The sequence below is a fragment of the Bos mutus genome, chromosome 1 (assembly GCF_027580195.1).
Source record: "Bos mutus isolate GX-2022 chromosome 1, NWIPB_WYAK_1.1, whole genome shotgun sequence".
Lineage (NCBI taxonomy): Eukaryota > Metazoa > Chordata > Mammalia > Artiodactyla > Bovidae > Bos > Bos mutus.
Window position 1 is genome coordinate 108925161 of NC_091617.1, and position 26875 is coordinate 108952035.

The window sequence follows — 26875 nt, forward strand, 5'->3', positions numbered from 1 at the left end:
GAAAGCTCTAGTTAGAAGACACTCAGAAATATTCTATTGCTTTGTGTGTAGGCAAAACCTCAGATCAATAAAGGTGGAAAGCCCATGTTATGCACACAAGGGGAGAGAAGTGCCTCTAGATATGACAATCCACTGGGTACCATCAATTAATTTCTGCAGTGCTGGCTTGGAAAAACCCCTAGTGCTGCTGGATCCTTCATTCAGTTGTTCAGGATTTCACTAGCAATATTAATAGCACAGCCAGATTGTGTGTTCACTCAGGCTAGTTATTTTCCTTCTCTTATGGTATTCACTCAGGCTAGTTATTTTCCTTCTCTTATGGTATTTTTCTTTTATCATATTTGGCTTAAATACTATCTTATTTTGCTACATTCCTTCCTCCATCCCTCCCCAAACCTTTTCACTGATGCCTGCCTGATAAAAGGCCCCACATCTGATATTGACCTAAAACTTCCTTGATTCCTTAAAGTGAGTTATTCATTAACTGAACCTAAATTACTGGTTGTTGGGCAAATCTTCTAGTTCTTTCAAACTACGAATCTGCTCAGAGAGGCTTCTGTAAATCTACTGTAGAAATAAGTGAAACTTTGTGCCAGTTGTTAGCAGTAAGCAGAAGTCTGAGAGAGGGAGGAGAAGTTACTCATTTGCTCAATTCAGCATGGTGAGTCCAGGGGAGGGAATCAAGTGTACCTTGGGCTTGACAAGCAGAGCAGGCAAGCGCCGCTGCTACCGACATACAGAGCCGGGCAGGGGCGACTGGCTGCTTCTGAGCATGGCTGTGGGTTCCCCGAGAATTGCTCTTGGGATCAAGCATTTTGCCCTCTATTTCCTATGATGGCCAGAATTTCCTGTGCTAAGAGGTATGGCTGTCTTTTTTCCTGTCCTTTTGTTCAGCAAAAACAAAAGCTAATTAAAGTAAATGTCAGAAGCTGCAGTGAGGCAAAGGGTGGGCTGCGGGATTAGGGCAGAGAAACTTTCAGGGGCTGGCTGATTATGCAGATAAAGCGCATTTGGGAGTTGTGTGTCTAGCCATGTATGCATACTTTTTAGTTATTATGGGGAAAAAAAAGCCACCTCTCTGTGGATTATTAAAACGTGTCTCTAGGCCTCTAGAGCAGAAAACTGTGCTTCTAGACTCACAGAAGGTGCATTTTGTTTTACTCCATCAGAGTTTGGGCTTATTTCTATTTCATATTTTTATTTACCTCAAGAAACATTTTGCAACCAGCAAAGAAACTGATCCTGCCTATGCTTTGCAAAGAAAAGTCGGTAGTATCATTACAGTCACTAGTTTGGACACTCACCATTATTGTTTGCTGTTGCTGTAATTTTTTTCCCTTGATAATTCAGGCACCTTACAAATCATAACTAAATCTGGCCACTTTTTTCTTTTTCAAATACATACTTAAATTGCTGTAGTACTCAACAGCTGAATTCCATGATATTTATGTATGTTTTCAATTTAAAAACTAGAAAAAAACATACTTAGGGCATTATTTGAATTGGTCATGCAGTTGTTTAATGTATGACATTTAAATGTAAATAGAGATACATTTAACATTGAATTTTCCTTGTAATTTGCAACTCTGGGTATGTTTTCTTGTAAAACAAACCCAGAAAATTGGAATTAAAATTTTTCGGTGAGATTTGTATCAATTCCAGAGCACATATGTCTTACGAAGTCAGAATTTATAAATGAAAATTGATACCCCATGAAACCATTATGACAGATTACAAATTCTTGGTCTAGAAAGTTCATTAGATCTTTCCCTCACTCCTGATGAAGAGAAATCTTTCCTATCTATTAATATGTGTGTTCTCATAAGTTGCAATACATGTTCAAAATTAAGTAAATTTTTTTGAGCTCTTGCCTAAACAGGGCATCATACCTATTTTTTGTATATGCGTATGATAACAAGCCTGCTACACACTTAGACTGTATGAGTTCTAGCAAAAACACCAAGGGCTGAGTCCTTTAGCATCATGTAGAATAACCCAGCCGCAGAGGCTTTCAGTAGGAGTGAAGTATAGCAACATGTCGCAGCATTGGGAGCCCAGAGAAGTCCAGGGAACAATAGACATCTTGTGGGAAGGGCTGAAATGTATGCGGCCCATTCCCATGGGAACGCCTGTAACGCTTTCACACTGTGTGAAAAAGATGCTCCTTGAAAAGAATCTTTAATCCTTTCTTTCAAGGGCAAATCTGAGAACTTTATTGAAAGTTTCTAGAACCCAAATGGGTCTAAGTTAGTCAGTGGGCATTTTAAACACAAGTAAATAAAATGATAATTTTTTGATCCCCGAAGCATAATGTAAATAAATATTGCTATTATAGAATTTTCTGAGGTGACAAAACCGGAGAACATCCTAACCTGGAGTTGGAAGCTAGAAGCTAATTTCTTCAGAATAAACTGGCTTCCTGAGATAGTTATGTTTATTGAAATCCTCCCAAAGTGGCATTCCAATAGTCAGGCCATTGTCTTCTGGTTCGGGTGTGTCATTAGTAGATTCTGCTAAATGAAATCACACTTGAACCAGAACACTTAATAGCCCAACTCTTGGGATACCACTCCATGGACTCAGAAAGAGTGTCCACAACTGAGCAACTGAGTGTGCCTGCATGCACACGTGTGCATGCACACACACACACACATGCATAATAGAGTAAACCAGCAACGTCTTATTAGTGCCCATTCGGTGTAGGTCACCTTGAAAAGTCATAAAGAACTTTTCCCTATAGTGCCCTGGAGGGAATAATACACTCCCTCCTCCCTAATAAACATGGGAGTGAGCACTGTGCTTACGTAGAAAGTGCAGGTATTTGGATTACCTGGCCAAAAAAATGTCTGAGATACATTGTATTTCAGTCCCTTTACACCCTGTGAAAAAATTCACTCTCACTGTTTGGCCGTGGTGGGGGTAGGGTCACAGTAAGGCTGTTTCTCCAGAGAGAAATTGTTTCTGAAGAAATCAGCAAGGACATTTGTAAGACAGTGCATGAACTACCCCGATTTAAGACTATGAGAGACTATAACTAGGATATAAATAAAACACAAATGGAAAAGACCTAGGCATCTCTAATGCTGTGAATTTAGTCTTAGGTAGCAGCAGAGCCATTGTTAGTATTCAAAAGGTATGACGTGGGGATGCATTAACAGGAGAATGACCTACAAGAATTATTATATTATTAAAGATATGATTGCTGTCACTATTTGTATGGTTGCTATATGCCAGGTCTGTGTTAAATGCTTTATATAATCTCTTTAAACTCTCAACAACCCACATCACCATCCTCAGGTGTAAATAAGGAACCTGAGGCTCAGGGAGGTTGAGTAGTGTGACCAGGTTTATACTGCAGGTAATGGCATGGCTGAACCCAGGTGTGTCCAGGTTCCCCCGACACTCCTCTCTGCTCTTCTTACTGCATTCTCACACTGTGTCCAACTCTGTACCCTAAGCTCATTTAAAACTAAAAGAAAATTGAATAAAAACTAGTGATAAGTACCATGAATAATGAATAGAGGATAAAGAAGAGGGAAGATTAAAGAAATATAATCTATTCCATTAAAAGAGAATAGAATAGAGATACTTCATCAGTATCTATAAGCCAGAAAGCCATCAATGAGAAAATACATCTATTCATGGATGTTTGGGTTCTCTATTTTTATAAACTCTTCAAGGGGACAGTCCTCCAGGTATGGATGGTATAAAAATATGATTGATCACCAAGTGTTTAGGAAGATTTTTGAGGCCATCCTCCTGAAGCATAGGCTCTGGTTCGGTGGCAGGTGTGTGGCCACCCTGAGTGCACACCTTTGTGGGTAGTTCTCCTGGGGAGACACCCACAGTGTCCACATCTTGGTGGTCATGCAGGTCACAACTTTTTGTGTACTTTGCCAACAGATAGATGACTTGATGGGATGAACAGACCTACTATAGGAAGCTAGGGGGAGAGAATAATATAGCTTGAAACATATGTTTTTTAAATGAATCATTAAGTTTTGAAACAGTAGGAAAGGGTTTCAGTACCTTTTTCTCTTCTGGAGTATCAATAGATGAAACAGGATAAGCATGTTCTGAGAGTTGGACTATAAATAAAGCACCAAAGAATTGGTGCTTTTGAATTGTATTGTTGGAGAAGACTCTTGAGAGTCCCTTGGACTGCAAGATCAAACCAGTCAATCCTAAAGGAAATCAATCCTGAATATTTGTTGGAAGGACTGATGCTGAAGCTGAAGCTCCAATAATTTGGCCACCTGATTGGAAGAACTGACTCATTGGAAAAGACCCGGATGCTGGGAAAGATAGAAAGCAGGAGAAGGGAACGACAGAGGATGAGATGTTTGGATGGGATCAATGACTGGATGGACATGAGTTTCAGCAAGCTGCAGGAGTCGGTAATGGACAGGGAAGCCTGGTGTGCTGCAGTCCATGGGGTCGCAGAGTCTGACACTACTGAGTGACTGAACTGAACTGAACTGGAGTATTGCCGTAGTGTTTAAAGTATTAATACCAGTCTTATATGTCTGGTCCAAGAACCTTCCAGCAAATAAAATGGGAGAAAAGGGAGTGAGGGTATAGTATACATCTTTGTTGAGTAAGTCTGTTCTGTTTATTAGCAACTTCCTGCATTCTGAAAGTTTCAACAAAGTTAATCTAGAGCCAGAACAAGAGATGACTTCTTTAAGAGCTGTGGCTCATCCTGGACAAACACTCAGCTTTTCAAACTCTGTGTGGGACATCTCAAGGGGCAGGGAAGTGTTAATTAAACTGCCAATTCTACCCACTTCCGGAGGTTGAGAAAGGGCCCCCAGTGGGCACACCATTCACCTGTTTGAGTTCTTACTGAAGCCATGTTCTCTGCATAGCTTTTCTTTCCCTCCATTCTTCTCAGGCAAAGTATAGATTTCCATGAACAGAGGCAGTTTTGTTTTCGCTGTTAAAAACAACTCGGCTTTACCGGAGCGGGCTGTTTCACCCCAGGAAACAGAGCCTTTGACTCAGAGGTAACTCTCCACTGGGTGAGGCGCAGCCTGTCACCTGACCACTCCGGAGCTGCCGGTGGCATATCGGGCTGCATTCCTAGAATTCTTCCGCCCGGCGCCACAATGAACAACTTCAGGTTCACTGAGCTGAGTGGATTCCACTTGCGGTGCCCTCGGACTCTGATGCCCACCCAGCCTCAAAATAGATCGCTGAGTACCCGCAAGGGCCCCTTTGAGGAGTAGCACGCAGGTAAAGCGCGTTGCGGGGGACAGCTGGGATCCCCGGAAATGTGTCCCCCATGGTGCAGAAACATTTCTCTTTGCGGGGTTCTATTTCTCCATACAGAAACCCCATTTGTCAGCCAACACCCGCTTAAGAAATGTAGACCGAATAATGAGAACTCGGGTTTCAGATTAGGGTCTCTTATTAAAGATTAGGGAAAGAATTTAGGAGAGCCAAAGCCGGGGATAAAAAGGAATTTTGTAAGCCAGTTTTTGTAATACAGAAAGTACCAGATTTGGAGCCTGACCTACTTGGATGTGAATCTTGGCTCTGTCACCTGGGGCATGATATTTAACCTCACCAGTCCTGTTTCCTCTTTGGTAATAGTATCTACCTGCAAGGTTGATGGGAGATCTGAGAAGAAAGTGTCCAGCAAAGAACTTGGTACAGAGGAAGTGTCCTAGTGTGTGTATATACAGATGCTTCTGTGTGTGTATGGCAGGTGCATACATCCACATACAGAGAGGTCACAGGACTATGACATTCATAAGAGTAGGAAGTTTCCCAGAAGATGAGGTAAATTTTGATTTGGCTCTAACCCTCTGGAGTGTTGCAAAGAGAGCAGTTAGAAAAGCTACACACCTGAACAAAACATTGACCAGAGCTGCTGAAAGATAAATAACATGCCTTGTTGATTCTTGTCCAGAAAAGGGCAGACTGGATGCAGGCCACTCTTTAGATGAGGATGGATGGGAAGGGAGGCAGCTCAGTAATTATCATATACAGTCATGTATGCACCTGTACTCAGTCCTGAGAGGGCTTTGTCCTGGGAGATCAACTGCTTTCAATCCTGGCTCTGCAACTTACTCAGCAGATCCCCCTGGACTGCTTGTTTTCATCTCTTAACATCAGTTTCTCGTCACATGAAATTGTCCTGAGAATTCAGTGACTCATTTTTTGGGAAGCTCTTAGAGTAGTGCCTGACTCATGGTAAACACCCGCTGAACACCAGCTGGTGGTGTCATTCTTTTACAAAGTGCTTTTTTGTGTGTTGTCTGTTTTGATCTTAAAAAAGATAAGATAGATTCCGTGTGCCTTGGACCCATTTTGCAGATGAGAAAACTGAGGCCTGGGAAAGGTAGAGCATGAAGCAAAGGCCCAACAACTACTGAGTAGCTGAGCTAGAACTTCAGTCTGGGTCCCACACAAGTAGGTGACCCAGTATGCACTGGGCACACATGCATTGAAGGAAACCTCTCCTAAAAGTTTTGGCTAAACACCATTTCCTGCACATAGCCATTTCCTTATTATTTTCCCCTAGGAGATATCGCTCTCCCTCATACTTCCCCAAACTTCCTTTGTAGTCTTAGGGGACTTTTTTCTCGGTCATCCTTATAATGTAGAATGTTTGGTACAAGTCTCCTCTCTCACTCCCTCACCCCTGGATGTGTGAATGTCTTCATGTACAGCTGTGTGTTGAACAATGATGTTGGACATGGCAGACACACAATTGGAAGCATGAGTGTGGGGCTCCACACCAGGTGTCACTGCAGGTGTGAAAAAAAAAGAAGGAACCCAGATGAACCCTGTGGTTCTCCAGCATGTATTTCTGCTTCTTCTCAGAGCTTCAGCTCTGCTATGTCTGGGGCAGCTGAATCTGCTGCTGGAAGTGCCTGATATTGACCAACGAGCTGACTGGTCAAGATGAAGTAATTTCCATCCAGTGTCTTACTTTCCTGAATATTATTTCATGGAGACACTGTCATTGCACATGTCTGAGGCTGGGGGATAGGGAGAGCAGGGGCAAATCCAGGAAAACATCACCTTAATTTTTCTTGTAGCTACTGCAATTCACCCTTTCACATTTACCAGGGTGCAAAGGACTTTGTGGGCTTCCCAGGTGGTGTTAGAGGTAAAGAACCCACCCACCAACGTAGGTGATGTGAGAGACACTGGTTTGATCCCTGGGTCAGGAAGAACCCCTGGAGGAGAGCATCGCAACCCGCTCCAGTACCCTTGCCTGGAGAATCCTGTGAACAGAAGAGCGTGGTGGGCTACGGTCCATACAGTCGCAAAGAATGAGACATGACCAAAGCGACTTAGCACAGCCCAGCACAAAATACTTTGTAGGAGCCTCATTCTCTGCTCACCCCAGCCCCTGAAATCTTCCCACTGCTCTTGTTCTTTTCTCATCCTCGAAGCCCCTCTTCCTTGTTACATTTCTGCTCTTTGATTGCCCTAAATCCCAGGGTATATATGGACAAGGATGCAGGGTCAGTGTAGGAGGGAAGAGGAATTCATTTTCTTGCTTTATGACTCTACCCATATCTTTATCCTTAAATGTTAACAATGCTCTCTATTCCTAAGAGTTGCCTCACATGGAGCCTTACGTGTCATCATCAGTCCAGGGTGGTTATAAACTGGAAGCCTAGCTCTGGAGTCTGGGTCCAAATCCCAACTCTCCAGTCTCCTAGCTCTGTATCTTGGACAAGTTATTTAATGCCTTGAGTTCCTCATCTATGGGCTTCCCTTGTGGCTCAGCTGGTAAAGAATCTGCCTACAATGCTGGAGACCTGGGTTTGATCCCTGGGTTGGGAAGATTCCTTAGAGAAGGGAAAGGCTACCCACTCCAGTATTCTGGTCTGGAGAATTCCATGGACTGTATAGTCCATGGGGTCACAAAGAGTCAGACACGACTGAGCGACTTTTATATACATGCATACATACCTCATCTATAAAATAGGAATGACATATCCTCATAGCATTGTTATGAGGATTAAATGAATTAGTGTTTACAAAGTATCGAGGGCCTGGCATATAGACAAATATATCTAAATATTGGGCCTCATTTTAGAAAAGTGACACTCTATACTTTCTATGGAGAAGGGAAGAGCAACCCATTCCAGTATTCTTGCCTGGGAAATCCCTTGGACAGCGAAGCCTGGTGGGTTACAGTCCATGGGGTTGCAAAAGAGTCAGACACAACTTAGCAGCTAAACAACAACAATACTTCCTAAATTTTTCTGAAGCTGGTAGATAGTGCAAAATTTGCATGTACACAATACTATCCTTGAAATCTCTTCAGTGGCCTATGAGTTGCACCATTTGGAATACTGCTGATAGTTTCTTTGTTAAGTGCCCGATGAAGGATTTGGCTTGCATTTAGAGATATGGAAGGTATGTATCTTTAAACTTGAAAACTGCATTCAGCACCAAGAAATGCTGTCTCAGTGATAGCTCAGGGGAAGGTCTGAGACACCCAAGGGAGCAGCAGACACTCCTTTTCACGCTTGTTCTGGGGACCACATTCAGCCTGAAATGCTGGGCAGAACTGCCTGCTGCTTATGTTACATAAATCACTCTCAGCTCTCACTCTCTGAACACGTGGTGGCATTTTTAAGTTACCTGTATGTATGAGGTGGCTCCATTCTCATGTAAAGTGCAGGAGAGCCCACTGACCTGAGATCAGAACAGTACTGCCACAGCTACCAGGGGTCTTGAAGAAGTCTTAAACTTCCCTGGCTCTGAAATGATTGCTCAGGTCTCCGCTAGTGCAAATGATCTGTGGTTTTATGAAGCCCAGAAGGAAGCTGATGAGAATAATCAGTTATTTATTTGGTACCATTACCTTAATCTCTGTGGGCTGTTAACTGAGTAGAGACTACAGTGGGACTTTATTATTTCAACTGTGGGGACAGAGGGAGGGTTGCCAGATCCCCAGACCCTTCCTTTTCAGCCTTCATTGCAATATTCTCACCTTCAAGCTCTGTGTTCAAGTTCATGCTCATGTTCTGTAGAGATTTATCTCGTGTCACACTCCCAGGCAGAATTCTTTATTTCACTGCCATTCGTTTAGAGAGTACATAAGAACTGAGGATTGAGATCACCTTCTGGGTTGAGGTTCAGGAAGTTTCTGTTATCAATATAGCACTGAAGCCCAGCCAATAAAGTTAAGTTAGGCATCAGTTTCCACATCCAGGAAACAGGTATTGGGTCTAAAAGGTGTTTCCTGTGTTCTCTTTTCCTTTCATTGCCCTTTTCTGTTTGGTTTCCATCAGAATCTATTTGAGGAAATCTGGCAAGTATTGGGCATATTTGTTGCTGGTCCACTTGTTTCCTTGTGGCAGGAAGAGAAGGAAAAGGATATAGAAAGGAGAAAAGTAGGTTCTTAAAAAGCTGCTCTTAAAGGATCAAATTAAATTCTGGAAAAATAGAATCATCTTTGACATGGCTTTTTGAGACAAAATAAGAAAAGAGTTCTTTTGAAGGTCATCAAGCCAAAATCTGTTGTTCCATGCACATTTCCAAATGTTTTTTTCTTTTCCTCTCTCTCTTCTGGGCACCAAGTTCACATTCTGAGCTCATGACATTCAGCTAATGGCTGTTTTGTGTCATTTGTTTCTCTTGCAGAGAGTGTCAAAAAAACCCCCTCAAAGTCTGGAGAAGAATGACCTTTCAAGGTATATGAAATCTATGGCCTGCCACATGTTTTGGTCTCACTAACCTCTGCTGACTGAGATGCATGGCCCTGGGCCTGCAGGCAGTCCACTGATCATCAAACCTCTCAGCATGCATCAACTCTTCAGACTGGTCTTGGGACAAAAAGACCTTTCGCGAGCCGGAGACCTCTTCTCCTTAGAGGACTCTGAGATTGAAGACAGCCTGACAGAAGCTTTGGAGCAAATCAAAATCATTAGCTCATCTTCAGTAAGTCAACTAGCTTATAGACTAGATCCCTGAAACAATCTATTCTGGAGCTAAATGATTGTATATATTCTGGGGGAAAAGATCTTTGCAGAGGAAAGAGGAAGGACCACTCAGGTTGGTCTCTCTTAACTCTGCCCTGTGGTTTAGTTGGCATCTAAGAAATAACACCAGGGAAGTCTTTGACTTGAGGGGGAGGGGGCAGTCAGACTACCTTTTGTCCATCCATGGAGACCAGAACTCTGGAAATTGCAGGCCAGAGTGGAATTTTCAAAGGAAGAAAAAAAAGGATTGTCTAAAGGTTGTTTCTGTATCCTTGAGATGACCCAGAGATGAGAGGGAGCAAATCTGAGGAAAAGCAGACCCACAAAGCTGCACAAGAGCATCAGTAAACAATGCAGGGTGTTGGGTGGGAGCTGAATAATGAAAGAAGGCAAGATGACACCTCCTGCCATGTAGGCAACAGGAGACAAGGATAACCATCACTCTACTGCCAGAAGTGACAGTTGCCCAGGGCTTAATAATGCTGATTCTGTTTACTTTCATATAACCTCCATTTTTTTAAACCTTCTCCTTGCTCTTTTTTCTATACTCCCCCCATTTAATTCAACTCACCCATTATTAGACCCCAGTTGTGATCAGACAAATTTAAAATCTCCATCAACCCGCCCATTCTTTCACTTCTCCTCAATGTCAGGATTATGTATCTTGAAAGCATGTTTCAAAGAGACTGGACGCAGAATGCCCAAGGTGGCTTGATGTTGACCTTCTTGGTTGTGTTTAGAGATTGGTCCCATTTCAAAGGCCAAGACCACCTAGTGTCCCCTCCCATCCTCTCAGCTTAACAGCTTTTCCCAACACTTGGCACAAACATGTGCCAGGCAAAGGAAAGAGACTGGACTTGAGCCATAAAATACTGAATAGCAAATATGTACATATTTCAGAGATAACAGCTTTCTTCCATGTCATAATGAAAAGATGTTTAAAAAGGCATAACAGCAACCAGTGCAGCTTCCTCCTCAAATCTGTCAGCGTGTTCTCTTTTTGGCTGCCATTAACATGCCAAGTCCCCCCAGGGACCAGTGAAGTCATTGCCTAAACAGTCTTCTTTTCTCAGGTAACATCTTTGACAGCAATTTTGTGTCCAGAAAATTAATCAACTTAGTCTGACTCAAAAAAAATAACAAAGCATTTCTCTGGTACATTTCCACTTTCTGAGTAGGATGTGCATGCTATTTTCAGCAACCCCTTCCGTCACATTCCTCTGGAAATAAATTGGCTGAATATACTACTGATTTCATCTAATAGAAAATATGTATATGCATGTGTATACACATACCTATCTGTATCTGTATTTCCCTGAAGCCTATTTCCACTAGAGGTCACTAGTGTCAGCGATTTCTTTTGTTTCTTCATGAGTTGCTTTGTCTCACAGATGACAAATTCAGAATTTTAGGACTGGTGAGTTCTATTATGTGCCCCCATTTTTAACCATTAAGGCTGGTACCTCCTTTGTCTTCAAGAGCATTGTTCATCCTTTAAGCCCTCCACTCAGCATCCCAACCAGACTAGTAGGTCTGGAGAGCTAGCAGTTCTCCTGCGATCCTCATTTACTAACTTCTGTCACATCCTGTTTCTTCCATTCTCTGTCTGTACCAGGTGGCACTGTTGGTAAAGAATCCACCTGCCAATGCAGAAGACACAGGTTTGATCCTGAATTGGATCTCCTAGAGTAGGAAATGGCAACCCAGTCCAGTATTATTGCCTGAAAAATCCCATGGACATGTAGTTGCAGAGTCAGACACAAACTGAGCACACACAGACACACACACAATTGTGGCAAAGAGTAGATAAGTGGCAGGAAGAAAAGAATCAATTTTTTAAAGAGAGTTTTGATCATGCAGATCAATCCAGTTTTTAAATGCAGGGATCATGTTGATCAATCCAGTTTTTAAGTTGCTCATCGATTCTACTTATAAATATGTCACTGTTAGCATTCCTTCCCTCCTCCCTTCCTTTAAAAGCCAGTTCAAGTTCCATTGTTCCTGAAACAATTTCTAGTGTGTCTAGTTCTTAGTGATTGCTTCTTTCCAAAAAGACTTAATTACGCTTTTGCGTTATAGTCCGTTCTTATAGAAAGTCATCTATTCATACATCCTCAAGTGCGATCTCTATATGGGGGAATCCCAGATCTATGTTTCAGCCTTCAGATCTCTTGCTAAACTTCAAGCTCATACTAATTGATATCCATCACATCAAATTCAATATATCTACATTAGAAGTTATCACCTTTCTTCCATTTATACTACCTTTTTACTAGATCTCCAGGTTTGAAACATGGAGTCATTCTTAACTTCTTTCTCTCACTCTCTCCTTTCCCTGCCTTTGGCCTTGCCTTTCTCTAGTTCAATCTACTAACAATTACCAGCTTAAATTTCCCAAGCCAGATTTTGTTACATGTCTTTCCATTGTTCATGCCCTTTCCATGATGTCTCAGTGACTGTGATATTCAGTGACTAATACCAGCAATTAGAGCCTTGAACCACAGTACCTACTCTGTGGTTTCTTCTTGTAGCTGCATCCCATCCTTCCCTTATAACCAAGACCCACTAAATATTCCTTCTTAGACCTTTACTAATGACCTTGCATCTCAGTAATCAGTTCCACCTCTCAGTTCAGTTCAGTCGCTCAGTTGTGTCCAACTCTTTGGTGACTGCATGGACTGCAGCACGCCAGGCCTCTCTGTCCATCATCAACTCCCAGAGTTTGCTCAAACTCATGTCCATTGAATCAGTGATGCCATCCAACCATCTCATCCTCTGTTGTCCCCTTCTTCTCCCACCTTCATTCTTTCCCAGCAATAGGGTCTTTTCAAATGAATCAGTTCTTCGCATCAGTTCCTCTTTATAAACATAAAACTGAAAGGGACCTTCTAAACTGTCTTTTCCAACTTCCTTCCAGCACAGAAATCCCTTCTTTAGGATTCTTGACAACCAGGTGGCCTCTCCTTCTATGCAATGATGAGAACATGCTATGTTTCTGACTTTTTTTTCCTGCTCCTCCATTTTCCTTCAGTAAATTGTCCCTTTCCATTGCATGAACCCTTCCTTGATGGGGTCTTGAATCAAGGTTCTCTACCTTGCCCTTTGCCAGGGAATGGGGAAAGCAGGAGTGAGGAACACCTGACCCAAGATATGCCAATCAGATTTTCTTTCCCAGTGATTCTAGGAAAGAAATTAGCAAAGGGTGAGTTATTATGATGATGGTATTCCAAAGAGACAGTCCTCACTTTCTACCCTTCTGTGACTATAGCTGCCTCAGTCATTGCCTTTCTAAGGCTAAGTACTACAAATTCCCCTTGAGATCTGTCAGCCACCTCTTATATTTTAACTATTTTATTTATTTTGCTTCAGTTATCCAGATTTTTTCTGCTGTTTATCATCAAAGAATCCTAACAACGATATAGCTTGTTCTACTGTTGGAAGGTGAAATTGTTAGTGTGTTCTTCCTTTTAGTCTAATAAAATCTCTCTCTTTATAAATATTTTCTGTCCATTATCCTTTAGTCTGGTGTCTGCCCTTAACAATCAAGAGAATTAAACTTCTGTTGCTACAAGAAGAACTTTAAACATATGCAGGTAGGTATCAAGTCTCACCTCTGGCTTCTATCTTCCCAGTTGACTATCCTTACTGTCCTTATATTTTCCCCTGACAAAGGAAGGCTCTGTAGCAGAGAAAAGTTACACCAGTCTCTGGTCTGAAAACACAATTTTGTCAGTACATGAGAAATGCTATTTAAATCATGCTGTCAGAAATATAAAATAGAATGCTGACATAGTGATTTATAATGAAAAGTATAACTCACGTCCATCAGAATTCTTGTGTGTTCCATGCTGTTCTCGCTAAGTCTGTTTACTCAGTCTGTCTCTGTTACTGACTAGGCTTTTTCCTCCTGTATTTTAACCCATATTTTAGCCCTACCTCCCTGAGATTGTATGTAACTCAACTGTAAAGTCACCCATGTACAGGTTGTGCCTTGGGTTAGCCTTCAGGGTTGTTTGTCTAATCCTCACAGGGCAACCTCTTCCAGATTCTTGGAGACTGCCTCATTGTAGCTCCCAAAGATTGTCCACATTCTCAGCGTTCTGAGTACCCTCTCCTGGAATCTTTTATATTTATTATTGTAATTTATCATTGCCTACTACTTGAACCAATTGTTTGAAATAGTTGCTCATACTAGTCAGATATTTTGTTTCTAAAGCTTCTTTTCAATAGTAACATGGTGCAGTTGGCCACATTTATCCTGTGATATGCCAAGAACCTCAGGTTGAATCAAGACTTGAAATTAGATAACTTGAAAAAATGTTAAGTATATTATGTCACATTTTAAACCATTGAAATAATATTCTTATCTCATTTTAGAATAGCTATACCTTTGAAAAAACTATGATTCTGGGAATTTCCTGGTTGTCCAGTGGTTAGGACTCTACTTTCACTGTCAAGGGTCCAGGTTTGATCCCTACTCAGGGAACTAGGATCCAACATGGTGAGTAATGTGGCCAAATTAAAGAAAAAAAACAAACAAACATGATTCTGTCCAGTACATTAGTTACCATCCCCAGCTTTGTATAATCTAGACATTTAGCAAGCAAGCCTTTAGTCCTTCCCCCAAAGTCACTCACAAAAGAATCAAAATCACTAGATTCTGATCTGCAGTCCATGCATCAGTTACTCCAAAACAGAGCTGGAAAATATTTTATCTTTAGGCTTGCTTTGAGAAAATGACTTATTCAGAATTCTAAGTTCCCAAATATGCCTTTAAGTTTTATCTTTTCATTTCAAGTCCTTTCTGGAATCAGTTCAGTTCAGTTGCTCAGTCGTGTCCGACTCTTTGCGACCCCATGAATTGCAGCATGAGAGGCCTCCCTGGCCATCACCAACTCCCGGAGTTCACCCAAACTGATGTGCATCGAACGGTGATGCCATCCAGCCATCTCATCCTCTGTCGTCCCCTTCTCCTCCTGCCCCCAATCCCTCCCAGCATCATAGTCTTTTCCAGTCAGTCAACTCTTCGCATGAGGTGGCCAAAGTATTGGAGTTTCAGCTTTAGCATCAGTCCTTCCAATGAACACCCAGGACTGGTATCCTTTAGAATGGACTGGTTGGATCTCCTTGCAGTCCAAGGGACTCTCAAGAGTCTTCTCCAACACCACAGTTCAAAAGCATCAATTCTTCGGTGCTCAGCTTTCTTCACAGTCCAACTCTCACATCCATACATGACCACTGGAAAAACCATAGCCTTGACTAGGCAGACCTTTGTTGGCAAAGTAATGTCTCTGCTTTTCAATATGCTGTCTAGGTTGGTCATAACTTTCCTTCCAAGGAGTAAGCGTCTTTTAATTTCATGGCTGCAGTCACCATCTGCAGTGATTTTGGAGCCCCCAAAAATAAAGTCTGACACTGTTTCCACTGATTCCCCATCTATTTCCCATGAAGTGATGGGACCAGATGCCATGATCTTAGTTTTCTGAATGTTGAGCTTTAAGCCAATTTTTTCACTCTCCTCTTTCACTTTCATCAAGAGGCTTTTTAGTTCCTCATCACTTTCTGCCATAGGGGTGGTGTCATCTGCATATCTGAGGTTATTGACATTTCTCGCGGCAATCTTGATTCCAGCTTGTGCTTCTTCCAGTCCAGTGTTTCTCATGATGTACTCTGCATAGAAGTTAAATAAGCAGGGTGACAATATACAGCCTTGACGTACTCCTTTTCCTATTTGGAACCAGTCTGTTGTTCCAGGTCCAGTTCTAACTGTTTCTTCCTGACCTGCATATAGGTTTCTCAAAAGCAGGTCAGGTGGTCTGGTATTCCCATCTCTTTCATAATTTTCCACAGTTTATTGTGATCCACACAGCCAAAGGCTTTGGCATAGTCAACAAAGCAGAAATAGATGTTTTTCTGGAACTCTCTTGCTTTTTCCATGATCCAGTGGATGTTGGCAATTTGATCTCCGGTTCCTCTGCATTTCCTAAAACAAGCTTGAACATCTGGAAGTTCACGGTTCACATATTGCTGAAGCCTGGCTTGGAGAATTTTGAGCATTACTTTACTAGCGTGTGAGATGAGTGCAATTGTGCAGTAGTTTGAGCATTCTTTGGCATTGCCTTCTTTGAGATTGGGATGAAAACTGACTTTTTCCAGTCCTGTGGCCACTGCTGAGCTTTCCAAATGTGCTGGCATATTGAGTGCAGCAGTTTCACAGCATCATCTTTCAGGATTTGAAATAGCTCAACTGGAATTCCATCACCTCCTCTAGCTTTGTTTGTAGTGATGCTTTCTAAGGCCCACTTGACTTCACATTCCAAGATGTCTGGCTCTAGGTCAGTAATCACACCATCATGATTATCTGGGTCATGAAGATCTTTTTTGTACAGTTCTTCTGTGTATTCTTGCCACCTCTTCTTAATATCTTCTGCTTCTGTTAGATCCACACGATTTCTGTCCCTTATCGAGCCCATCTTTGCATGAAATGTTCCCTTGGTATCTCTAATTTTCTTGAAGAGATCTCTAGTCTTTCCCATTCTGTTGTTTTCCTCTATTTCTTTGCATTGATCGCTGAGGAAGGCTTTCTTATGTCTCCTTGCTATTCTTTGGAACTCTGCATTCAAATGGGAATATATTTCCTTTTCTCCTTTGCTTTTCACTTCTCTTCTTTTCACAGCTATTTGTAAGGCCTCCCCAGACAGCCATTTTGCTTTTTTGCATTTCTTTTCCATGGGGATGGTCTTGATCCCTGTATCCTGTACAATGTCATGAACCTCCGTCCATAGTTCATCAGCAACTCTGTCTATCAGATCTAGTCCCTTAAATCTATTTCTCACTTCCACTGTATAATCATAAGGGATTTGATTTAGATCATACCTGAATGGTCTAGTGGTTTTCCCTACTTTTTTCAATTTAAGTCTGAATTTGGCAATAAGGAGTGCATGATCTGAGCCACAGTCAGCTCCCGGTCTTGTTTTTGCTGACTGTATAGAGCTTCTCCATCTTTGGCTGCAAAGAATATAATCAATCTGATTTCGGTGTTGACCATCTGGTGATGTCCATGTGTAGAGTCTTGTCTCGTGTTGTTGGAAGAGGGTGTTTGCTATGACCAGTGTGTTCTCTTGGCAAAACTGTATTAGCCTTTGCCCTGCTTCATTCTGTATTCCAAGGCCAAATTTGCCTGTTACTCCAGGTGTTTCTTGACTTCCTACCTTTGCATTCCAGTCCCCTATTATGAAAAGGACATCTTTTTTGGGTATTAGTTCTAAAAGGTCTTGTAGGTCTTCATAGAACCATTCAACATTGGCTTCTTCAGTGTTACTGGTTGGGGCATAAGCTTGGATCACGGTGATATTGAATGGTTTGCCTTGGAAACAGAGATCATTCTGTCATTTTTGACATTGCATCCAAGTACAGCATTTCAGACTCTTTTGTTGACCATGATGGCTACTCCATTTCTTCTAAGGGATTCCTGCCCACAGTAGTAGATATAATGGTCATCTGAGTTAAATTCACCCATTCCAGTCCATTTTAGTTCACTGATTCCTAGAATGTTGATGTTCACTCTTGCCGTCTCCTGTTTGACCACTTCCAATTTGCCTTGATTCATGGACCTGACATTCCAGGTTCCTCAGCAATATTTCTCTTTACAGCATCAGACCTTGCTTCTATCACCAGTCACATCCACAGCTGGGTATTGTTTTTGCTTTGGTTCCATCCCTTCATTCTTTCTGGAGTTATTTTCTCCACTGATCTCCTGTAGCATATTGGGTACCTACCGACCTGGGGAGTTCCTCTTTCAGTATCCTATCATTTTCCCTTTTCATACTGTTCATAGGGTTCTCAAGGCAAGAATACTGAAGTGGTTTGCCATTCCCTTCTCCAGTGGACCATATTTTGTCAGACCTCTCCACCATGACCCGCCTGTCTTGGGTGGCCCCACACAGCATGGCTTAGTTTCACTGAGTTAGACAAGGCTGTGGTCCATGTGATCAGAGTGGCTAGTTTCCTGTGATTATAGTTTCAGTGTGTCTGCCCTCCGATGCCCTCTCGCAACACCTACCATCTTACTTGGGTTTCTCTTACCTTTGACGTGGGGTATCTCTTTATGGCTGCTACAGCAAAGTGCAGCCGCTGCTCCTTACCTTGGATGAGGTCGCTCCACCTGACCTTGAATGTGGAGTAGCTCCTTTCGGCCCTCCTGCACCTGCACAGCTGCCGCTTCTGAAATACCCTTATCTAATAATTCATTTCTTCTACTACTAGGCTCTCCTTCCAGATTCCTCAGGTCAGACTGTCTCCCTGTCCACTTAGCCTCTTCTCACACTCTCAACACCACCTTTCCTTTGATGCTTAGTCATACCTAGTCGATCTACCCACCTTCCAGTTCGCTTCCATTTTTTTTAACAATAAAAAATGTTAAGTACACAAAAATCACCCAGTTTAAGAAATTAAACAAAAGTGTTGTCACCTGCATGTTTCTCTCTTCCCCTTCAATACTCCTCCCTTTCCTCTCTTAAGGTAACAAATATCCTGTTGTGGTATTTATCCATATGTGTTTTTATTTCTTTGCTACATATGCATGGATCAAAAATGACTTATAGGATTGTAGTTCATGGTTTTAAACTTTATATAAATGATGTAATAAGGCTCAATATTATGTCCTTGGGGTTTATCTATGTCAGTATGTATAGTCCCAATTCATTTGTTTTCAGTGCAATAGAGTGTTCCATCACATGACCATGCCACAGTTTACTTACCCAGGCTTCTTTTGATGGATATTCACTATTCTAACAGTGTCACAGTGAACATTCTTATAATTAACAATTTTGGCAGCTGTGCTTAATAACTATTGTACACAATCAGTAGTGAAACAACTAAATTTAGGGTTTCATATACTTTCAATTTTCTGATAAACCACCAAATTGCTCTCCAATATGGTTTCACCAATTTACACTCTGACCAGTCAGTTAAGAGTCTCAGTGGCTTTATTTCCTGGTCAATACTTGCTTTTACCAGATTTAAAAAATTTCTGTCCGTTTAAGTGAAGCAGGGTCTGATTGATATTTAAACCTGCAGTACTTTCATTATTGATGAGTCTGACCACTTTTTCATATATTTATTTGTTATTTGCATTTAAATTTCCTTTTCAGTAAAGTACTTCCTTAAGGTTTGGGCTTTTTTTTTCCTTTCATTTTTCTCTTGAGGTTTAAGAAGAATCTGTTCTTATTAATTTAAAGGGGGGTTTTCTGTATATCTTTCTATTAATCTTTGTCACTTTGTGCATGTCGCACACCTCTTACTCAAGTATAGCTTGCCTTTTACTGTAACCTCTTGATATCCAATAGGACAAGTACCCTCAAACTCTTTCTCTAAAACTTCTTTGATTCATTTCTGTTCTTTAATAATTTTGCATAAGCTTCTCAAGTTTCGTGAATAATTCTATCAGTATCTTGATTGGAATTTTATTATATCTATAGGTTAATTTGAAGTAAATTAACAACTTTATGGTACTATCTTTTTTATCTGTAGATATTCTGTATCTGTCCATTTATTTAGATCTTCTACAATATCTTTTAATAACGTTTTATGATTTTTTACTCAAGGATCTTGAGTCTTATATATCTTTTTAAAAATTTATAAACATTTTATATTTTTAGCTGAAGTTATAAATGGTACCCTTTTAATAATTATATTTTCCAACTATTTTTGAGAAGACTATAGCATAAATGACACTGTATAGTAATATTATGTCCAATAAACTCCCTCAACTCTCTTTTTTTTTTTTTTTGCTCATATTTTCTAAAATAATTTTGAGTAACTATTTACACTGTTGCATATTTTTAATTGAAATTAGAATGTTTTCATCACAAGTTTAATGACTGACTTCTGAATGTTGTAATTCCCAGCATACTGTGAGTACAGATGTTTTAAAATAAATTGTTTCATCCATCTTTTAAATGTATTAAGTTGCATTTAACTGCTATAGAAAGTTGATGCCCATCATATATTCATTATTTTTCTTTTTTTAAATTTTTTAAAATGTATTTTATTTTATTTTTTAACTTTACAATATTGTATTGGTTTTGCCATATATCAACATGAATCCACCACAGTATACACGTGTTCCCCATCTAGAACCCTCCTCCCTCCTCCCTCCCCATACCATCCCTCTGGGTCGTCCCAGTGCACCAGCCCCAGGCATCCAGTATAGTGCATCAAACCTGGACTGGCGACTCGTTTCATATATGATATTATACATGTTTCAATGCCATTCTCCCAAATCATCCCACCCTCTCCCTCTCCCACAGAGTCCAAAAGACTGTTCTATACATCAGTGTCTCTTTTGCTGTCTCGTATACAGGGTTATTGTTACCATCTTTCTAAATTCCATATATATGCGTTAGTATACTGTATTGGTGTTTTTCTTTCTGGCTTACTTCACTCTGTATAATAGGCTCCAGTTTCATCCACCTCATTAGAACTGATTCAAATGTATTCTTTTTAATGGCTAAGTAATACTCCATTGTGTATATGTACCACTGCTTTCTTATCCATTCATCTGCTGATGGACATCTAGGTTACTTCCATGTCCTGGCTATTATAAACAGTGCTGCAATGAACATTGGGGTACATGTGTCTCTTTCCCTTCTGGTTTCCTCAGTGTGTATGCCCAGCAGAGGGATTGCTGGATCATAAGGCAGTTCTATTTCCAGTTTTTTAAGGAATCTCCACACTGTTCTCCATAGTGGCTGTACTAGTTTGCATTCCCACCAACAGTGTAAGAGGGTTCCTTTTTCTCCACACCCTCTCTAGCATTTATTGCTTGTAGACTTTGGGATTGCAGCCACTCTGACTGGCGTGAAGTGGTACCTCATAGTGGTTTTGATTTGCATTTCTCTGATAATGAGTGATGTTGAGCATCTTTTTATGTGTTTGTTAGCCATCTGTATGTCTTCTTTGGAGAAATGTCTATTTAGTTCTTTGGCCCATTTTTTGATTGGGTCATTTATTTTTCTGGAATTGAGCTGTAGGTGTTGCTTGTATAATTTTGAGATTAGTTGTTTGTCAGTTGCTTCATTTGCTATTATTTTCTCCCATTCTGAAGGCTGTCTTTTCACCTTGCTTATAGTTTCCTTTGTTGTGCAGAAGCTTTTAAGTTTAATTAGGTCCCATTTGTTTATTTTTGCTTTTATTTCCAATATTCTGGGAGGTGGATCATAGAGGATCCTGCTGTGATGTATGTCGGAGAGTGTTTTGCCTATGTTCTTCTCTAGGAGTTTTATAGTTTCTGGTCTTATGTTGAGATCTTTAATCCATTTTGAGTTTATTTTTGTGTATGGTGTTAGAAAGTGTTCTAGTTTCATTCTTTTACAAGTGGTTGACCAGTTTTCCCAGCACCACTTGTTAAAGAGATTGTCTTTAATCCATTGTATATTCTTACCTCCTTTGTCAAAGATAAGGTGTCCATATGTGCATGGATTTATCTCTGGGCTTTCTATTTTGTTCCGTTGATCTGTATTTCTGTCTTTGTGCCCATACCATACTGTCTTGATGACTGTGGCTTTGTAGTAGAGCCTGAAGCCAGACAGGTTGATTCCTCCACTTCCATTTTTCTTTCTCAAGATTGCTTTGGCTGTTCAAGGTTTTTTTGTACTTCCATACAAATTGTGAAATTATTTGTTCTAGCTCTGTGAAGAATACTGTTGGTAGCTTGATAGGGATTGCATTGAATCTATAGATTGCTTTGGGTAGCATACTCATTTTCACTATATTGATTCTTCTAATCCATGAACATGGTATATTTCTCCATCTATTAGTGTCCTCTTTGATTTCTTTCATCAGTGTTTTATAGTTTTCTATATATAGGTCATTAGTTTCTCTAGGTAGATATATTCCTAAGTATTTTATTCTTTTCATTTCAATGGTGAATGGAATTGTTTCCTTAATTTCTCTTTCTGTTTTCTCATTATTAGTGTATAGGAATGCAAGGGATTTCTGTGTGTTGATTTTATATCCTGCAACTTTACTATAGTCATTGATTACTTCTAGTAATTTTCTGGTGGAGTCTTTAGGGTTTTCTATGTAGAGGATCATGTCATCTGCAAACAGTGAGAGTTTTACTTCTTCTTTTCCAATTTGGATTCCTTTTATTTCTTTTTCTGCTCTGATTGCTGTGGCCAAAACTTCCAAAACTATGTTGAATAGTAATGGTGAAAGTGGGCACCCTTGTCTTGTTTCTGACTTTAGAGGAAATGCTTTCAATTTTTCACCATTGAGGATAATGTTTGCTGTGGGTTTGTCATATATAGCTTTTATTATGTTGAGGTATGTTCCTTCTATTCCTGCTTTCTGGAGAGTTTTTATCGTAAATGGATGTTGAATTTTGTCAAAGGCTTTCTCTGCATCTATTGAGATAATCATATGGTTTTTATTTTTCAATTTGTTAATGTGGTATATTACATTGATTGATTTGTGGATATTGAAGAATCCTTGCATCCCTGGGATAAAGCCCACTTGGTCATGGTGTATGATCTTTTTAATGTGCTGTTGGATTCTGATTGCTAGAATTTTGTTAAGGATTTTTGCATCTATGTTCATCAGTGATATTGGCCTGTATTTTTCTTTTTTTGTGGCATCTTTGTCAGGTTTTGGTATTAGGGTGATGGTGGCCTCATAGAATGAGTTTGGAAGTTTACCTTCCTCTGCAATTTTCTGGAAGAGTTTGAGTAGGATAGGTGTTAGCTCTTCTCTAAATTTTTGGTATAATTCATCTGTGAAGCCGTCTGGACCTGGGCTTTTGTTTGCTGGAAGATTTCTGATTATAGTTTCAATTTCCGTGCTTGTGATGGGTCTGTTAAGATTTTCTATTTCTTCCTGGTCCAGTTTTGGAAAGTTGTACTTTTCTAAGAATTTGTCCATTTCTTCCACGTTGTCCAATTTATTGGCATATAACTGCTGATAGTAGTCTCATGATCCTTTGTATTTCTGTGTTGTCTGTTGTGATCTCTCCATTTTCATTTCTAATTTTATTGATTTGATTTTTCTCCCTTTGTTTCTTGATGAGTCTGGCTAATGGTTTGTCAATTTTGTTTATCCTTTCAAAGAACCAGCTTTGGCTTTGTTGATTTTTGCTATGGTCTCTTTTGTTTCTTTTGCATTTATTTCTGCCCTGATTTTTAAGATTTCTTTCCTTCTACTAATCCTGGGGTTCTTCATTTTTCCCTTTTCTATTTGCTTTAGCTGTAGAGTTAGGTTATTTATTTGACTTTTTTCTTGTTTCTTGAGGTATGCCTGTATTGCTATGAACTTTCCCCTTAGGACTGCTTTTACAGTGTCCCACAGGTTTTGGGTTGTTGTGTTTTCATTTTCATTCATTTCTATGCATATTTTGATTTCTTTTTTGATTTCTTCTGTGATTTGTTGGTTATTCAGCAGCGTGTTGTTCAGCCTCCATATGTTGGAATTTTTAATAGTTTTTCTCTTGTAATTGAGATCTAATCTTACTGCATTGTGGTCAGAAAAGATGCTTGGAATGATTTCAATTTTTTTGAATTTACCAAGACTAGATTTATGGCCCAGGATGTGATCTATCCTGGAGAAGGTTCCGTGTGTGCTTGAGAAAAAGGTGAAATTCATTGTTTTGGGATGAAATGTCCTATAGATACCAATTAGTTCTAACTGGTCTATTGCATCGTTTAAAGTTTGTGTTTCCTTGTTAATTTTCTGTTTAGTTGACCTATCCATAGGTGTGAGTGGGGTATTAAAGTCTCCCACTATTATTGTGTTATTGTTAATTTCTCCTTTCATACTTGTTAGCATTTGTCTTACATATTGTGGTGTTCCTATGTTGGGTGCATATATATTTATAATTGTTATATCTTCTTCTTGGATTGATCCTTTGATCGTTATGTAGTGACCTTCTTTGTCTCTTTTCACAGCCTTTGTTTTAAAGTCTATTTTATCTGCTATGAGTATTGCTACTCCTGCTTTCTTTTGGTCTCTATTTGCATGGAAAATCTTTTTCCAGCCCTTCACTTTCAGTCTGTATGTGTCCTCTGTTTTGAGGTGGGTCTCTTGTAGACAACATATGTAGGGGTCTTGTTTTTGTATCCATTCAGCCAGTCTTTGTCTTTTGGTTGGGGCATTCAACCCATTTACGTTTAAGGTAATTATTGATAACTATGATCCCATTGCCATTTACTTTATTGTTTTGGGTTTGAATTTATACACCCTTTCTGTGTTTTCTGTCTAGAGAATATCCTTTAGTATTTGTTGGAGAGCTGGTTTGGTGGTGCTGAATTCTCTCAGCTTTTGCTTGTCTGAGAAGCTTTTGATTTCTCCTTCATATTTGAATGAGATCCTTGCTGGGTACAATAATCTGGCCTGTAGGTTATTTTCTTTCATCACTTTAAGTATGTCTTGCCATTCCCTCCTGGCTTGAAGTGTTTCTATTGAAAGATCAGCTGTTATCCTTATGGGAATTCCCTTGTGTGATATTTGTTGTTTTTCCCTTGCTGCTTTTAATATTTGTTCTTTGTGTTTGATCTTTGTTGATTTGAATAATATGTGTCTTGCGGTGTTTCACCTTGGGTTTATCCTGTTTGGGACTCTCTGGGTTTCTTGGACTTGGGTGATTATTTCCTTCCCCATTTTAGGGAAGTTTTCAACTATTATCTCCTCAAGTATTTTCTCATGGTCTTTCTTTTTGTCTTCTTCTTCTGGGACTCCTATGATTCGAATGTTTAGTGTTTAATGTTGTCCTGGAGGTCTCTGAGATTGTCCTTATTTCTTTTAATTCATTTTTCTTTTTTCCTCTCTGATTCATTTATTTCTACCATTCTATCTTCTAATTCACTAATCCTATCTTCTGCCTCTGTTATTCTACTATTTGTTGCCTCCAGAGTGTTTTTGATCTCATTTATTGCATTATTCATTATATATTGACTCTTTTTTATTTCTTCTAGGTCCTTGTTAAACCTTTCTTGCATCTTCTCAATCCTTGTCTCCAGGCTATTTATCTGTGATTCCATTTTGATTTCAAGATTTTGGATCATTTTCACTATCATTATTCGGAATTCTTTATCAGGTAGATTCCCTATCTCTTCCTCTTTTGTTTGGTTTGGTGGGCATTTATCCTGTTCCTTTACCTGCTGGGAATTCCTCTGTCTCTTCATCTTGTTTAAATTGCTGAGTTTGGGGTGTCCTTTCTGTATTCTGGCAGTTTGTGGAGTTCTCTTTATTGTGGAGTTTCCTCACTCTGTGTGGGTTTGCACAGGTGGCTTGTCAAGGTTTCTTGGTTAGGGAAGCTTGTGTCGGTGTTCCAGTGAGTGGAGCTGGATTTCTTCTCTCTGGAGTGCAATGAAGTGTCCAGTAATAAGTTATGAGATGTCTATGGTTTTGTAGTAACTTTGGGCAGCCTGTATATTGGAGCTCAGGGCTGTGTTCCTGTGTTACTAGAGAATTTGCTTGGTATGCCTTGCCCTGGAACTTGTTGGCCCTTGTGTGGTGCTTGGTTTCAGTGTAAGTATGGAGGCGTTTGATGAGCTTCTGTCAATTAATGTTCCCTGGAGTCAGGAGTTCCCTGGAGTCAGGGTTTGGACTTAAGCCTTCTGCTTCCAGTTTTCAGTCTTATTTTTACAGTAGTCTCAAAACTTCTCCTTCTATACAGTACCATTGATAAAACATCTAGGTTAAAGATGAAAAGTTTCTCCACCGTGAGGGACACCCAGAGAGGTTCACAGAGTTACATGGAGAAGAGAAGAGGGAGGAGGGAGTTAGAGGTGACCTGAATGAGATAAGGTGGAATCAATAGAGGAGAGAGCGGGCTAGCCAGTAATCACTTCCTTATGTGCACTCCACAACTGGACAGCTCAGAGATGTTCATGGAGTTATACAGAGAAGAGAAGAGGGAGGAAGTAGACAGAGGTGGCCAGGAGGATAAAAGGGGGGAATGAAAAGGAGAGAGACAGATCCAGCCAGTAATCAGTTCCCTAAGTGTTCTCCACTGTCTGGAACATACAGAAATTTACAGAGTTGGGTAGAGTAGAGAGGGGTTAGGGAGGAGACACAGGCGACCTGGTGGAGAAAAAGGAGAGTCCAAAGGGGGAGAGAGCAGTCAAGCCAGTAATCTCGCTTCCAAGTAAAAAATAGGTACTGAAGATTGGGTTCTTAAAGGTACAAAATTGATACCAAATACCAAAAAGCAAAAATTAAAAATCTAGAGTTTGGAATTTCAAAAATACAATGCTAACCTGTGGCAGATTCATTTTGATATATGACAAAAACAATACAATATTGTAAAGTTAAATAAAATAAAATTTTAAAAAAAAAAAAAAATACAATGTTAAAGAAAAGAAGAAGAAAAAGAAAGAGAAAAAACAAAGTCATAAAATTATTTAAAAAATATAAATACAAAATTGATAACAAATACCAAAAAGCATAAATTAAAAATCTAGAGTAGAGTTTGGAATTTCAGAAATAAATGTCAAAGAAAAGAAGAGAAAGAAAGAGAGGGGGAAAAAAATCACAAAATTATAAAAAAAATTGGTACAAAATTGATAACAAACACCAAAAAGCTAAAATTAAAAATCTAGAGTAGAGTTTGGAATTTCAAAAATACAATGTTAAAGAAAAGAAGAGAAAAAGAAAGAAAGAAAAAAAAAACAAGGTCACAAAAATTATAAAATATATATGAAGTTTACTTTAATAAAAAAATAGGGTCTTTTTTTTTGCGAAGTAATAGTAGGTTATAAAAGTGAAAATTAAAGGAGTAATAGAGGACTTAAAATTTTTTTTTAATTAAAAAAAGGAAAGAATGATCATAAAAATAGTAAAAATATATCTAGGACTTTCTCTGGTGTTGTTGTGGATATTGTGGGGTCAGTTCATTTTCGGCTAGTTCCTTGGTCCGACTTATA

At 39.8% G+C, this 26875-nt stretch overlaps 1 protein-coding gene across 6 annotated transcripts in view; it reads left to right on the forward strand.

Moving 5' to 3' along the window:
• Positions 1–538: 538 nt before the first annotated feature.
• VEPH1 (ventricular zone expressed PH domain containing 1) overlaps positions 539–26875 on the forward strand; it is a 288546-nt gene continuing 262209 nt past the window's right edge. For 3 of the 6 annotated variants that reach the window (XM_070374213.1, XM_070374197.1, XM_070374221.1), the window contains exons 1-2: positions 706–860; positions 9619–9915. In XM_070374213.1, the coding sequence (XP_070230314.1) occupies positions 9727–9915 (189 nt within the window). In that variant the 5' untranslated portion in view covers positions 706–860; positions 9619–9726. Of the gene's footprint in view, positions 662–704; positions 861–5083; positions 5236–9618; positions 9916–26875 lie in introns of those variants that run through there. The other 3 variants (XM_070374201.1, XM_070374230.1, XM_005909323.2) reach the window with 3 other exon arrangements.